The 16,659-nt window shown below is 31.6% G+C and overlaps 3 protein-coding genes across 3 annotated transcripts; all 3 read right to left on the minus strand.

Moving 5' to 3' along the window:
* Nucleotides 1–6,009: 6,009 nt before the first annotated feature.
* LOC123894738 (glutaredoxin-C9-like) lies at nt 6,010–6,712 on the minus strand. Its single transcript, XM_045944803.1, has one exon. The coding sequence runs from the start codon at nt 6,649–6,651 to the stop codon at nt 6,202–6,204; it is 450 nt and encodes a 149-aa protein (XP_045800759.1). The 5' UTR covers nt 6,652–6,712; the 3' UTR covers nt 6,010–6,201.
* Nucleotides 6,713–9,039: 2,327 nt separating this feature from the next.
* Nucleotides 9,040–12,629, minus strand: LOC123894739 (prohibitin-1, mitochondrial-like). Its single transcript, XM_045944804.1, has 6 exons — nt 12,495–12,629; nt 12,047–12,230; nt 11,834–11,950; nt 10,478–10,648; nt 9,819–10,031; nt 9,040–9,526 (listed from the first exon to the last, which is right to left on the minus strand). The coding sequence occupies exons 2-6, from the start codon at nt 12,212–12,214 to the stop codon at nt 9,335–9,337; spliced, it is 861 nt and encodes a 286-aa protein (XP_045800760.1). The 5' UTR covers nt 12,215–12,230; nt 12,495–12,629; the 3' UTR covers nt 9,040–9,334.
* A 1,046-nt stretch (nt 12,630–13,675) lies between these two features.
* On the minus strand, nt 13,676–15,190 carry LOC123899982 (fasciclin-like arabinogalactan protein 13). Its single transcript, XM_045951259.1, has 2 exons — nt 14,802–15,190; nt 13,676–14,358 (listed from the first exon to the last, which is right to left on the minus strand). Exons 1-2 carry the CDS (start codon nt 15,061–15,063, stop codon nt 13,883–13,885), a joined length of 738 nt encoding a protein of 245 aa, XP_045807215.1. The 5' UTR covers nt 15,064–15,190; the 3' UTR covers nt 13,676–13,882.
* Between the last annotated feature and the right edge of the window lie 1,469 nt (nt 15,191–16,659).

Consider the following 16,659-nt stretch of genomic DNA (forward strand, 5'->3'; position numbering starts at 1 on the left):
ATCAAAGCAAATGCTATTTGTGTCAAAAAGGAAAAATCATTATGTCTTGTGAGTATGACTAGGAAAAAGAAGCCAACCCAAACACCTTCTTTAATGTTTATTTCACACAAAAAGTAAAATCTTTTGAGTCTTTGGAGCATAGTCAAATTGAAAGTGGGGGTTATTTCCCAAAGAAGATTGACAAACTGTTGTAAAATATTTGAATGCCCTATATTGAATTAAAATAAAGGGAAAATTATTATTTTATTTTTTTTAAAGACCAAAAGGGAAAAATTATTTTTTTTATTACAATAATTTAAGTTATAAAGATCATGAGTTTGGTGGCATGAGTTTCCATATAGGCATATACTCAACAAACTGTCAAGAAGGTAAATCCAAAAAAGAAAAGACAAGAAAATGTAGAAAAGATAATAATTAACATGTCTATGTTTAATATTGACAAGTTTTCTTGCCCACTTGGCTTTTATATATATCAAACTAACTTCTTTTTTTTGATCATGTCACACAAATTATGAAACAAGTAGTCAAACATACTTTAATTTGATATATCTTACAACACAAGTTGAAATGTCTTTGATCGAAGACCTTATAATAATTGGAAGCATGGTTAATTTTTTTAGTGGTAGATGCATAGCAATATACTTTTTTTCATCTAGCTACTTCCTAATTTATATGTAACACTTTGCAACATATATATTTTGGGAAATAGATTAATCAAGTGATAAAACTCAAGTGTTTAAGGTTGGACTTAAACTTCATTGAGTTGGATTAATTAAAATAAATGTTGGATTTGTTTGAGACTAATGGATAGGTTCACAAGTTGATATGTAGGTTGGACTTATACCTTTATATGAGAGTTTTTTTTTTGGTTTACATTTGGTTTACATTAGAGTTGAAGATCGAACCTACGATCTTTAGAATACCATTTGAACTCCTCACCACTAAATCAAACTTAACGACAGCTTAGAGTATTATATTTTTTAATAATACTAATATTAAATGTGAATTCTACGATGAATACCTGAATAATTGGTCTACGGTAGATCATTACTTTAAAATTATTAGAAATTTTAATGATATCGATAATACTTTTCCGATATAAAAACTATCTTTCTCAGTTTAAGGGCAATCTAATTGATATCGGTTTAATGTAAATTTTAAACATTTTCAAGTGTAATTTTACCATGAACCATGCTCTATATTAAAATTTGCCGATGTTTAAATAACAAACACTAAATAGTGCTGTGTTAATATATTGGTATTATGAAAGAAAAATAAAAAATGTGTTAAAAGACAGCCAACTGACAAAGGCAGCGAATTTTTGGAATTGAGAGTAGATGTCTACTTGTGGGCTGACTTTTCTAGAAAAATTGGTACAAATCGTTAATCATAATCTAATCATTTTTTCCTTTTTAGCATTGTTTAAAATAAAAATTTGGACTTTAGCTGTTGAACTCTTTCAACCTTAGAATATTCTCATATCCCTCCAGCACACCCCCCCACAGGCTTCAACTTTCAAGGCCTTGCAAGATTCCTATTCAAACTCCCCACAATGACCTTTAATTGCCACAACCCTATTCATTAATTATCTCTAGGTAAATTTGTCTTCCAATTTGAAAAGTTTAGGGAAAAGGAAATTGTTGTCACCAATTATATATATCCATTATTGATTTCGTAGTCGGTATTATTGAGAATACGTTGGTTCACGAAAGATTGAGCAACCACACAAGTGATATTAACACTAGATGTTAATGTGTCAAATGTCAATCCAACTTATTATTAATATTTTAAGTGTGTGTTGAGTTTCACATTAGATAGAAAAGTGAATGTTAAACACTTTATAATTAAGTAAGATGACAGATGAACATATAATGCCTTAAGATTTTGGGTTAAGATGTGAGGTCAAACTCACTTATATAGTTGTTAAGGTCCAATGCGATGATCCTCGGACCCCTCAAGACCCAACAGTGATATCAAAGTCAATGGTTCGTCAAAGGGTTCGATCGGTCCCTTGTATTGAAAGTTTTACTGACAAAGGTTATCACGCAGCTGAGTCCCATTTGAGCAGCGGCAACGGCGGTGCATGTGTAACAAGTGTATGTATGAAAAAGCTTATGTTTAAGGAGGCATGCCCATAAAGAATGGATGGACTCACACATCTAATACTTTAAAATTTTGAGTTAACATGTGATATCCGACCCACTTATATATAGTTGTTCGAGGTCTAATGTGATATCTCAGACCCTCGCATGATTCAACGGTGAAGATCTCTCTCATGGCCAACATTTAGTTTGGCAAATTTATTTTAGCCGTATACGCAATTTAATTTATAACTCACCAATAAAGTCTCATGCAAATTGTTGGTCCATAGTATTTCAGACTGTTGTAAATACTGAAGTATCAATTAGTCTTTAAAGTCCAATAATAATCAAAATTTCAACAACTAGCTTTAACTTAGCTTAATCAAATTCTAATTATTGCCATTTATCAAAAATAAAAATTGGAATAATTGCCCAAGTGTAGGATTTAGATCTGGTATTCCATTATACAGAAATCCACATGCTTCTGATTACCAAAAGCAGGAGAATATGTGCCTTTTAACATTGAGCAACTTTTTCTCAAAAATAAAATAAAATTAAGCAACTAATAATATTTTATTTTAAAAAATATTATGCTGCTCCCATTTTCATTTTATTTTTTTGCTTAAAAAAAATGCTACACGATCTTATTGAATTTTGCCAAACCAACTTTAGGGACAAAAGGGAAAACCGCACTCGACATATGGATATTCCCTTTTGGATATTTGCAATTTGAACTTTACTTTTTTTAAGGGATATGCATGCATGGTTTCTTTATATAATACTCCATATATATAATTGTATACCTACCTCTACCTATGTTTCTTCAAGAATGAATAGCAAATATATAGTTTCGTCATTTTTTTTCTAATCGATCAATTGATGATAAAAGTGTTATATAGAGTGTCAAGTGTGAATAAGAGGTTTTAAATTAAGGGTCATACTAAACAGTGCCCCTGGGGCACTAGTTAAGCATACTAAAAAAGGAAACAAATGATAAAGTTAATGATGAGAGAAAATAACTTTTCACATCATTAAAACATTGAATGCACAATTTACGAGTTAAAACTTCTATATTTGTATCCTTAACTAGTGCCCCAGGGGCACTGTTTAACATTTTCCTTAAATTAAATAGAATTAGCTTAAAAAAATAGAAGAATTAGTAGAAATAGACATGTTGAACAACTATACTAATAAGTGAAATGATTCATACACTTCTCTTTTTTCTCTTAAACAAGGACCCATTGACCCCGTTCATTTTTTTTTTTTTTGCCGGCAGTGGATGGGCTGAGTGTGTCAATCAGAACTGTTGAGGAGTGTAATCTTTTCTCTAGGTTTAAGTTGGAGATCATTCTTACTCGGTGGTCTCTCACCTCCGGTACGTCAATGATACAATCTTCTTGTTATAATCTTCTAATTCACAACAAATATTGTTATAATATATTTGTATATGATTGATTTGTGCTTCTAACACGCTATATGAAGCTTAAGAGGCAAGCACTTTGTCTCTCCATGGATATGAAATTGACCACCACTAATTAATAGTAGTACTATATAAGATTAGAAGGACTCTCTCTTAGCTAAAATCAATATAAAACTATTTACAAAAAGAAAAAGAACAAAACTGCACTAGCATCCTTTCTCTTTTCTTTTTAAGGTGAATCAAGCGTGCCTTAGGTATTAATTAGTTAATTATTTTTGAGGAATTAGTATTAATTAATTATCCACTTTTAAAGATAAATTGATAGGTATAGTCTATAGGGGCACCAACTTTATACCGAGTGAACAAGATCATAGATCAAATAATGCCCAAATCCAAAAATTATTTAGTCAAAAATATCAAGACATGTTGTATTATATATTATGGTAAATAGAGGTCATTGTCTATCTTTTCTGTAATGAGTTTGCAATATGGATGAAAGAACAATGTTTTAATACGAGAGGAAATCAATTGAATTATTGGCAAATTATGATTTGGGAACACACCAAAAAGAAATATTTTAGAATCCCTTCCTTGTTGGAATTCAAAGACAATGAGGCACATCTTCCACTTCCATGATTGATAATTTGATGTAGTTTTTTTTCTTCTTTTTCTAATACATACATAATATATGTACCGAGTATATTCACCATTTGATATAGTAATTTTATTTATTTTTTTACAATATTATATGTACGAAATTTATATCGTTGTTTAGTGGTGATTAATTTTTTTTTTCCATCACCAGTATCGAGTTCACTGAACTGTTTAATCTGATTCGGTATGATCAATTTTGGTATTAAATGGTTTCAGCTCTGTCCCAATTGCAGTGATAGTCATCTCCCATCACAACTGCGAGTGATTTAATTAATCACACTTGGGGCCTGTTTGGAATAGTTTATTTTTGAGCTTATAGAAAATAACTTATAGAAATAAATAAATTTTTATATATTATTATAAGTTTGTCAAGATAGGTTATAAAAAATTAGCTTATAAAAATACTGTTTTCATTAGTAGAAACTTATAAATTACTAACATAAAAACTTATTTATTTACCTACGTTTATAAACTCATAAAATAAGTTATTATTAAGTGATCTTGTTCTATTGTATATCACTATATTGGCTGGAGAGAAATAAAAATGAATGCGTGTAAATTAAAATAGATTTTTGTTGATGGTGACCGATTCAATCATTTCTAGTAAACAAATAAAAATATACGTTGGTGGCATGAGATATTTGAATTGTGAAAATTACTTTTTTATTTATTTTTTTAAGTAGTTTAGTGGCTAGAAAATTCACCTTAAAGGTGAATAAGTGAAATGTCCGGAGTTCAAACTTTAACTCCTACACATAAAATACATGTTCCTACCAACTGAGTTAAACTTATAGAAATGAGAAAGAATTAATGTTTCTAATCATTTTGAATGTATTGATTGATTGACTTTTTGCAAGTGTACAATTTCGTCAATTGAGTAATAAAAGATATCGATCCTCAGGGATTGCGTGATTCTATCAAAGTCATTGGGGCCTGAGGGCAAATCCAGAGTTATTTTGGGATTTTTGGGGAGCCTAAGGCAATCTTGGAGGGTCTAAAGAGCAATTTTCATGAGGGAAAGGGTGTTAAAGAAAATGCATGCGTTGGTACAGGCCAAGGATTTGGGCTTGTGCACGGTTTTATTTTAGCCCATAACTATCTTTTTACAACTATGAAAACAGGCTGCATCTTTTTCCATCTCCCAAAATTCTCTACGTACCCCACAAATTTATTTATACTTTTTGTTAAATTTACCCATTTTAGAATTTTCAAAAGAGCAATACAATTGAGTCAAAAAAAAAAAAAGAGCAATACAATTGGCACGACAATTTTGTCGTTGAAAACACACGACTAAGCAAATTGACCAATACAAAAGTTGGAAAAAATACAAAGTCTACCATTTGAAGGAAATCATGGAGCATTAATGGTAAAGCAACAGATGAGAATATGAGATCTATTTGTCTATTTTCGTCTCGTGCCATTCATCATTTTTGTTTTAAAAATTGGATTGGAAAAACTCTTAAAAATTAAGATTTTAGAAACCGAACATTCCTATATAATAGGAGTACATGGTTTGAATCTCTCTTATGGCAAAATAAAATTTTAGAATTTTTCTACATCCAAAATTTAGAATCCAAATTCTCTTTTTATATGATTTGAATCCTGTTTTGGCAAAATAAGATGATACACGTGTCTAACTACGGTGGGAAAAAAGAGTTAGATTTGAGTGAGTTCTTGACTTTAGGTTGCTTCGTAACTTTTAGCCACGGCTAAATTTTTACCCGTGGTAAATGGCACAGTAACCATAGGCAAAACATTCGAAATTTTTTCATCACATTTTTCAGTGTGGTAGTTCAACTCTAGAAATCTTTAACAAGCCGAAAAACTTTGGAGTGGGTGATTGTGTTTCTGAAAAAAAAAAAAAAATTAAAATTGATTCTGACAACCTTGATTTTTACTATAAAATACGTCTTCGATCACTATTATAAACAAAAAACATTGAATAGATCAAATACATTAGTTATTCAGTTAATTTAAAAATTAATTTTTGTTTATAACAGTGATCAAAGTGTAAACATTAATTAATTAATGACACTAAACAATTTATCATAGCCATAAAGCTCCGGCTTGTTTAAGCAATGGAACCAATTCACCAGAAATATGAGTAGCCATAACACGTTCCAATCCACCAAACGATTTTCCACCTATAAACACCATTGGAAACTGCACATTAACATTCCTCTGTTCTTCTTTCCCTTTAATTATTGATTCCAATTCTTTAGCAACATAAACTTCATCTTTCTCTTCCTCTACCTCATGAATCACAGGGTTAACACCTAGACTCTGTAGAAGCTTTTTCACCACATGAGTCATGCAGCATCCATGCCTCCCAATCACTATTAAAGCATTTTCAGAAACCATGTTTAAAATCATCTTTTCTTCTCCTTTGTGTGAAGAAGAATTAGGACTCTCCTTCTTCTTGTTATAGTAATAATTTTCATTGATGTTACCAAAATTATTGTTGTGTGATGATATGGAAGGAATTGCTTGATGCATGATGTGAGTTTTTTTTTGTTTTTTGAGAGAGTAGTTAATGGGGTTATGGAGATTGTGAAGAAGAGGGTGTGGATGGAATATAAATAAATAGGAAAAAAAGTGATGAATTAAAATTGAAGGAAGCTTCTAGTAACATGTGTATTAAGGATACATATTAATATATCTAAACATATAAATTATGCATTTAATACTATGTTAAATACATAAAATTCAATAAAATATTTATATATTTATCTTGTTAACTTGTGCATTTATATACATGTTAACATTTTTTTGTAAATCAAATATAATTTTTGCGCGTAACTGCAGAGACTAATCCCTCAAGTTAATTGAGATTCATTCAAGGGGTTGATATTTCCAACAAATGATTCTTCATACACACCGGCTAGAGATCAAACCTAAGACCAAACATTTTCTTTTTTAACATAAACCAGGCATCATATGCGTGTAAATATATACAAATATAGAGACTAATTTTTTAAACCTTATGACTTATGAGACATGTTAACATTTTTGTTGAAGTAATCATTACGTCAATGAGAATTGAGGGAAATAATTAGGATAATTGAATTCAAAGTTAGTACGCGGTGGATGATGGTATTTGGTCATGGTAATGTGTAGTGGATGACGTTTAAGGTTGTTTGTCTTGAGTCACTTGCTCTGTTTTGTTTGCAATTTGTGTACGTATTCGTTTGGACGGCGCCCAACTTATTATGCTCCATGTTTTGTCTTAAATCTGTCTATTTTTTTTCTTCATTATCGATCTCATTGCTGATGGTATAAGATCCTCACAATATGGATGGAAGATATGATTTATTCGGATCTCACAATGTGGACAATATGATTTATTGGTATCTCACGATACATGTTAACATTTGTCAAAAAAGTAAAGATAATTATTTTTACAAGTGGAAACAATAATCGTTATCGTTTAACTACTGTTCCTAGATAACTAGTTAAACATGTTAGCTTTAGAGTTTGTAATGATTCGGTTAAACACACTAATTAATTTAAGGAAAATATTAAATAGTGTTTCTGAGATACTAGTTAAGAATCAAATTAACTTAAATTTTATATTTTTTTTATAAGCAACTTAATTTTATATAGTAAACCTTTTAAAAATGTAAAAAAAATACTTTTTTAATATAAATTTTTTGTTTTTTTTATTTTCTTAATTAGCCTCAGAAGCATTAGTTAACATAACACTTTATTTTTTTTTTATTTTTTGTTTTGATTACATTACAAAATTTTTGCCGTCATTAATAATAACTAATCTCCATCTATAAGGTATAACACACAAAGTGAATTCTACTCTCCAAATAATTTTCTGATACGCATAGCATAGCATAGCATAGCATAGCATGACACTTTATTTAATAGTATTTAGTTGCATTTTAGGTAAATTAATATTAGGTCGGTGACAGAAGATGAGTAAGTGTGACATCAGCAGCATTTCATGATGCATGGTATCCATGTGGCAAGGCAAGGATAATGCTTCACGACTTATGACATCAAACATGTAGATGAGTAACACTTAACAACCAATTTGGGCCACTAGAGTTGGAACACGTCCTCCAAAAGCTTAAGAGAGGATACCGTCATGGCTGCGCTGGAAACCTTCCGTACGGCCCCACCTCTAGGTTAAAACTTAAAACACGTTTGATCTACAAAATATAAGTACTGGACATAATTATAGAGAACAGTACAAGACAGAACAATATAAGACAAAAGTTATTTTGGTATTTTAGACAACTTATTTTTCCTGTACCGGGAACAATTTTGATATCAAACATAGTACAACTGAAATTATCTTGTCCAGTCCCTTATTTTTTAGCGAATCAAAAACTACTCTACTTAAAAAAGAAAAATATTGGATCTATTTTTAAAGCGTAAGATACTTTGATTTCATCTAATGAAAAAGTGAAGGTTTAATAGTGTAGAAAAGACAAGTACCCACTCCGAGAGCACTTAGAAGAGAAATATTAAATCTTTTTAACTTAATCAAAGTTCTCGATTCAAGACCTGACTTGAATATGCAATAGTGCTAAAATTCTTAAGGTATTAGTATTACTGAATAAATAACAAAAACCATGGACGATAATTTGGGACCGTAACTAGGATTAGGAAATTCTTAAATTTCAATTTGAAAGTATATATAGTTCATGGAAACAAGATTTTCCTTATTTCCTATTCAATTCTCGAAACACCCAAACACTCCATAAGCACAACTCTAAATGTTACGGACATACCTTTTGCAGTTTGCTTGCAGATTATATAATCATGATATATCTCAAAATCATAGGGTAAAAGCACTAACAAGTATAGGCCAAATAGTGCAGGCAACACATGACCTAATGGAAGATGTAACGATGATATGACAAACAAAACTTTTAGTAGTTGAATACACTGTCTAACTCATTGGTAAAGTTCCGCAACGCAAATATAAATTTCAACAATCCAACTTATTTCAGTAGCTGAAGGTATTTCATTTTATGCAACGTGAATCATTTGTTTGGGTGTTGGACGGTCCCTCTCCTGATTAACAAGGATGTCATTGAGTTTGACAGTTCATTCCAATTATATCAGAATTTTGGAGACTTTTCAAGAAAAATTACATCCTTAAAACCGATAATTTTATACTTGAAAATTAAAGAGAACCATAAACAGAAACAGATTAACCATCTCACTTTCTGGCAGGCTCCAAATTCATCTCTTGAAGGTTCAGCAAAAGATCACTTGAATTCAAGTAAACCTTGTTTCCTGCATTTGATATAGTATGTGCAATCTCTCTAGCAGCTTCTATCTTCCTCAGTGTGATGAAAGCTGGATTGTTGGCAATGGCTTCTCCGATCAGTTGGGCACTTTTAGCTTCTCCCTGTTGATTTGTAAGAAAGGTCAGCGGGGAACTATTCATTTAATTTTAAAAACAAACATTACGCTTGACAGGCAGATTTACGAACAACGATATTTATTAGTCGTTACCAAAGATAAATCCCACGTCATGATCAAGAGAAAAAATAAAGATATCGTGAGTTTTGGGGCTAGATAGAAGTAACACCTTTTCCAATTGTATTCAAGTTTCAACGTTGAAAATATAAAAATAGCAGAAACTTGTGCCAAGCACCACCAAAGCAGTAACTTCATAAGTATTAACAGTTTCTTCTTACCACTGCTCTAATTATAGCACTTCTCTTGTCTTGCTCAGCTTTTTCCACAACAAATTTAGCCCTCTCAGCTTCTTGTGCAGCCACCTGCTTGGCTTCAATTGCAGCAGTAAACTCTCTGCCAAAGGTCAGACTAGTAATTGACACATCATCAAGAGCAATATTGAAGTTAGCTGCCCTCTCAGTCAGAATCTTCCGGATTTCACGACTAACAGCCTAAAACAAATAGGTCAGTTAATAAGGATAGTAGATAACTGAGTTTAATTTTCTTGATTCCGTGTAAAAAGGGAAATACATACACTAATCTATAATTATAACAGTCGTCTACTCATAACATTAATGATTTAATTAGTTAATTTAAAGGTATTTTTGCTTATAATTAGTCCAGAGTGAGTACCTCTTTGTTGACTATTTAATTAACGGTGATGCAAATCAAGCAAAACAATATTTACTTTACTCGGTTCGTATGAGTTCAAAACAATAAATAACTCTTAGGACATATCATGTGTATGTATGCATCCATTGGGATTCTAACAAATATAGAAACAAAAATAATTTAACCATCATGACACAAAAGAAAATAGACAACTTAGCAACAAGCAACCTAGTTTGAATAATAACTTGAACTTTTTTTCAACACACAAACAAGCTTTTCTCCTTACCTCTCGCTGTGTAATAAGCTGGCTGGCATTGTACTGGGCAACCACAGCTTTCAAAGTTTCATGTATGATCGAAGGTAAAACCCGTTCATTATAATTCTCTCCAAGGGTCCGATAAACTGTAGGTAACTGGCCGGGCAAAGGACGAGTAAGGACTCGAAGTCCAATTTTGACCTGTAAAGTGTGCATGTGCATTTTAAAGAAAACATCAATATTGCACGTGTTTAAATTTATAAAACATCTATAATCTATAAACATGAGGTACCAGAAATCAGTAGAAATCAGTTTCATAAAGCCAGATATATTTTCCACCTATAAAGTATTAATTAAAACTTCCAACAGTGCCATCCAAATAAATAAGAAGAGATAGAAATAAGGCATCAAACATCCCCGGGAAAGTCTACTCATGTTGCAGATATTGTATGAGAGTATGGATGCAAATACAGAGGCTAAACATGAAAAGAGACATTGTAGCTCAGAATAAGAGATTTGATGTGGCATTTTCCATAAGATACTCAGATTTCAACGACCCTCACCAGAGGCTTAATAGCATCAAATGTTCCCATAGAAATCATTTTAAATCACCACACGGGAAAAGATCAAAATATGTTTTCTTCATTTCAGATTTAAAATCTTACCATTTGAACATGAGATATCCAAAATAGCCATTTTATGCAATAAAAAAATAGCCAACTAGCAGTTGTGCAAAAACTTTAACAATCCTTTTGTAATTCGGAATCAGCTAAACGGGTACAGAGATTTCTAAATAAAAGACTTGATTCATTGTTTATCCAAATAACACTATCATTTAAAAGTTTAAATATAACCTAAAATCAGAGAGGTAAAGATGGTAAACACTGTATAAATTTTGAATAAATATTTCTAAAAGCTATCACAGTAAGCTCAATAAAATAAGCTGAAAACAGCTTATGTACATGTCATAAGCTATTTCTATAAGCTCTTCCAAACAAATTCATGTGAAACTGTGAATGCACTTTTTACAATCTGAATGCAGTTCTATTTGTGTTTCACATTCACGGAATGATGCACATAAAAGAAAAATGCAGAATGATGTCCAGACAGGTAAACAATAACAAAGAAGGGAGGGAAAAATCCATAGAAGCAAATGCTAATTCCTCATAAGAAAACTTCTTCGGTCAATCAAGATGAAAACAATAAATATAAGGAATCACATATATGCAATTTCAATTCCAAGAGTACACTACACTAGCTAGGGGACAGGAGACCAAGTTCTAAGAATTTGATATCAAAGCCATATCCTAATACCGAAATGCAATTCTAATTTCTAAGTAAAAACCATGGAATTACGAATCTAAAAAGTTATTATTTATTATTTACCATCTGGAGATCACGACTCCCAGATGTACTCTCGACTAGATGGGGACGTGCACGAACATCATAGATGACTGGTCTCTCAAACCATGGAATTACAAAATGAGTCCCTTCAGGATAAACCTGCATATAAAAATCAATAGATTCAACCAAAATCAAGTTACAATCATCCGCATGTAATTAACAAATAGAAATCCAATTATGCAGAGAAACAATGACCTTGTCTTTGACACCGACGACACGATTGAAAACGATAGCTCGGTGTCCTCCTTCAACATTGTAAAGACTGTTAGAAACAGCATACATACCAATTCCACCAATAATTCCCAATTTCACCAGTGCAGAGGTAGCACCACCACCAGGAACTTTCATGTTCTTGATATTCATTTTTCCTTTTTCCTCACTAAACACAAATTACAAATCAAACAATTAGCTGAAAATAAAATCGTAACTGCAAACAGCATCAATTACAAGATCCAAATTTCTCACAATTTCCTACAAAATCGATGAACTTAAAACTATACAAAATTTATCGGAAACGAATTCAGAAATCGCGGATGGAGAAAATGATAATTGATTTAACCTAATTTAGTGAAAAAATTAGGTAGCGTTTGAAACCCTAGAAGATTCTAGAAACAGAAAATTGAAGAAGTGGAAATGAATATACCTTAGAAATTGCTTCCGATGAGAGAGAGGAAATAAAATGCGGTTGTGGGGTTTATGGAGATTTTGAGTAGGGTTTAAACTTTCTGAACAAGAAAAGCGTACGGTTCGGTCTTTCAGGTTCAGCTTCGGGAAAAAGATACTCAGAGTTTGAATGGGCCTATTGACTGAATCTTTATAGGCCCAATAGAGAATATACCCAAACTAAATATAGCCCAATACTCTTCCTTCTCATAATCACCCCCAATAGATTAAGGTATCGTTTGACCAGACTTTTTTTCCCTCTTATTTAGAGCTTATGCAAATAACTTATACAATTTTTATATATTATTATAAGTTTGTCAAAGTAGTTTATGATAAAATAGCTTATAAAATTATAATTTTCACTAGTGTGAACTTATAAAATAACATAAAACTTAATTTATATTGCATAAGCTATTTGCGTAAGCTCAAAAAAAGCTAGGTCAAACGAACATTAAAAGCAAGCGAATTATCTCTCCATAAATGAATCTAGAGATTAATTTTCACACCTCATTAGCCAAATTTCAATCGCTAAATATATGCAAAGTTTTTTCCAACTTACTTTAGAATTTTTATTTTTATTGTTTGCTTTAGAATTTGTTTTTTTGCGTAAAACGGATATTATCTGCACTGAAATACAGAAACTGATCCCTCGAATTTTGTGGATCCAAAAAGAACATTTTTTTATTTTATTTTGCATTGAATGAAAAACTTCTTGATTCAAAATAATATTATCTCAACATTATCAATAGGGAACAAATCTATTTTGGTAAGAACCAACAAGAGAGTCAATAACACAACTAAGAGTCTAAGACTAGAACATGTGATGCCAATATAGTCTATACTCCACGTAATTGTGAAAATGAATATTTAACTTCTAGCATAATTTTGTCAAAAAAAAACTTCTAGCATAATTATTCGAATTTAAGAACTAGAAACAAGAAATAATTAAGAAAGATAAATGGTGTGAGCAATTAACATTGACATATATGTCATGACAGATCATGTATGTGGTGAGTTGTGAGTGTTCCACTAACATGGACTAGCGACTAATAACGAACTAATATTTAACCTTACAAAAAGATTAGCAGCGCAGTTTATTATTCGTTTATGTTTCATTCGAGCATAACTATTTTACAAATTAATTTAATAAAAAACACTATATGTAAAGTAAAGTGTTTAAAACCTTATATTTTTTTCACCAAACATGTCCTTTAAATCCTTCAAAATATGTAAGACAAGCAATACATACATGTAAAAATAAAAGCATAAATTACATACAAAGAATAAGCCAGGTTCATATGAAATCAAACCCAACAAGAAAAAGGACAAAGAAGAACAAATGAAAAGTTACATGAAAACAGTTTCTCATCAAAAAAGAATTCCCATGCAAATCAAACCAAATCCAACAACGAATCCAAATCCAACATTCCTCCCAGCCGCACTATCATCCTTCTTACTAGACGAAGGCGCTGGAGCATCACCTTCAATGGGGCTGCTTGGAGTCTTAGAAGAAGGAGTTTTCGACGATTTAGGAGCTGGAGATGAATCCGGAGACTTAGCTCCAAAAAGTTCAGAAGGTAACAAAACCTTGTCCAATTGATAAACAGCCAAAGGAAATTGTTGTCTCAAAGCGTTGTTAATTGGTACGGTAACAACTCCAGTAGAAACATTAACTTGATTACCTTGTGAAGTGAAGTGAAGACCCCAAGGACCATCTTTACCAGAAGCTTGTGTTCTAACCGGGTTACTAACGGTTAAGAAATCGGAAAGAAAGTAATATTTTGGTGTGACGTGGTAGAGAATGAGTTGAACTTTTTGTTCATCTGAGAGATCGTTGAGTGCTCCTGATATTATATATATTTATAACCGTTAGTTATACTAGTTAATTGCAAAACTTAATATTAATTATACTAATTAAGATATACCATCCAAAAATACTCTTAAAACAATGATAAACATCATATATATATAAAAGAAAAGTTTAAAGTTTAAACATATATATTGCGTGAAAAGTAAATAAATATATAAAATATTTGTGTATATGTTAGTGTAAAAATTATTTTAATAAATTATTTGAGGACAGGTCCCATGGGACCCAGGATATGATTTTCATCCATGGTCCAAACCACCTACAAGGATAAGACTAATTAGTTATATCAGTTAGTCACCATCCTTGCAGGTAAAAAATTCCCCGTATGTGGGTTCTAAATAGACAATTTTCACCGAAATTTTTACTTACGAATACAAATTGACATTCCTAAATTAAGTATATTTATATAGCTTATACCTGATGGAAGATTTTGGAAGGCATTGTCCGTTGGGGCGAAGATTGTGAAGCCTTGTGAAGTGGAATTGAGTTGAGATTGAATTTGAGTGAGTTGTTGAGTTTCATTGAGGAGGCGAATTAGGGTGGTGTATTGGCCAGCTTTATCAAAGATTCCTGTGATGTTTATTGGGCCTGAAGGTGCTGGTGCTGGTGCTTTTTGTGCTGTTAGAAAGGGAATGAGAGTAAGAAGAATGAGTACAAGAGGTGTAGTAGTGAGTGCCATGTTGGTAAGTTAGTGAAGGAGAATTAAGATGAGGTTTGGTATGTGTGTGTGTAGAGAGGTGAAGATGTGGTTTTATTTGGACAGGAATATTAATAATAAGCTAACTTGGTTGATAATTTGTTGGCATGAGCTGGCTCAAGGCTTGCATATATGAAAATATATTCTCTTAGTTGACAAATGAATGAGAAAATTCACCAAAAAAAAAAAAAAAAATCACACCAAAGTTTTACAATAAAGAATGAAGTTTAATTAACACTTTGGTGTTATGAAAAAGAGTTTAACATTTGGATGCAATGATAGGAATTAGGAAATTACATGTTGTGTTATACTATTCAAGTTGGGATAAAGTCAAGCTTAATTTGTCTTGGTTGATTGCATTATATGGAAAAGGAATAATATATTCATGCATTATTGTTTTGTTGATCAAAGAAAAAGTGTCTCTTCCCACCCACCTTTTTCCATGTACTCTGTTTTGGTATGTGCTATACTCTTTATTAGAAAGGATATATATTGTCTTGAAGCTTAATTTACATGGTCATGTAAAAAAGTTATTTATTCCTTCATCATAATTCCTAATCATGAAATCTTGTGAATTTTTTATTTTTGGTTAGGTGATCTTATGAAAATTATTATAGATTCTAGTTAATATTGACCCGAAAAAAGAATACACTTCCCCTATCCCACATAAAATTAACAAGTCATTTTAGAAAGAAAAAATTTAATTGGAGGGGTATCCATCTCGCGCGACTATGATCGGTGGAAGTGGGAGTTGGAACCGTCGGACATCTTTATAGTCAAATCTCTTTATTCGGTTCTTTATGATTTAATTCTCACTCCTAGTGATTTAGATGAGGTTAAGCATAGAAGAAATTGTGCGTTATTTGGAAGAGTTATGCTCCATCGAAGGTTAAAAAAACGTTCTTGGCAATTATTATTTCATCGCTTTCCAACTAGAGGAAATCTTTCAAAAGGGGATGTTATTAACCTAGTATCGGAGGGCGATTGTGTTTGTTGTTCGGATTTGATAGGGATGGTAATTTGACCCATACCCAGAGGGTACCCGCAAAAATTACCCACGACGGGTAGGGTAAAAACCCGCATTTTGGGTACGGGCACGGGTATGGGTAATTACCCGCAAAAATGAACGGGTATGGGTGCGGGTACGGGTACCTTAGTACCACCCCGCCCCATACCCGCATAATATATATTTATTTATTTTATTTATATTATTATATTATAATATATGTAAATCAATTTAAAACAATACAACTCTACTAAACTATTACATATTTTTAATAAAAATATTTATTTATAACATAATATAAAAATAATGTGAATGTTTAACATAAATATGAACTTTAACATATGGTTAGTAATAATTTTGTTTATAATTTTCATTAGTCAATATTAAAATCTTTGAAATTTTTTTAATTCTATTAAAATTATATGATATTTTATAATTGATCAATTTATTTTTAGTAAAAATGCGGGTAACGGGTACGGGTATGGGGACCTAGGTACCCATAGGGTATGGGGACAGGGGCAAAAGTTGTTACCCACGCGGGTATGGGGATGGGTACGGGTATTTTTTCAATC

Source organism: Trifolium pratense, linkage group LG7 (genome assembly GCF_020283565.1).
Source record: "Trifolium pratense cultivar HEN17-A07 linkage group LG7, ARS_RC_1.1, whole genome shotgun sequence".
NCBI classification, from domain to species: domain Eukaryota; kingdom Viridiplantae; phylum Streptophyta; class Magnoliopsida; order Fabales; family Fabaceae; genus Trifolium; species Trifolium pratense.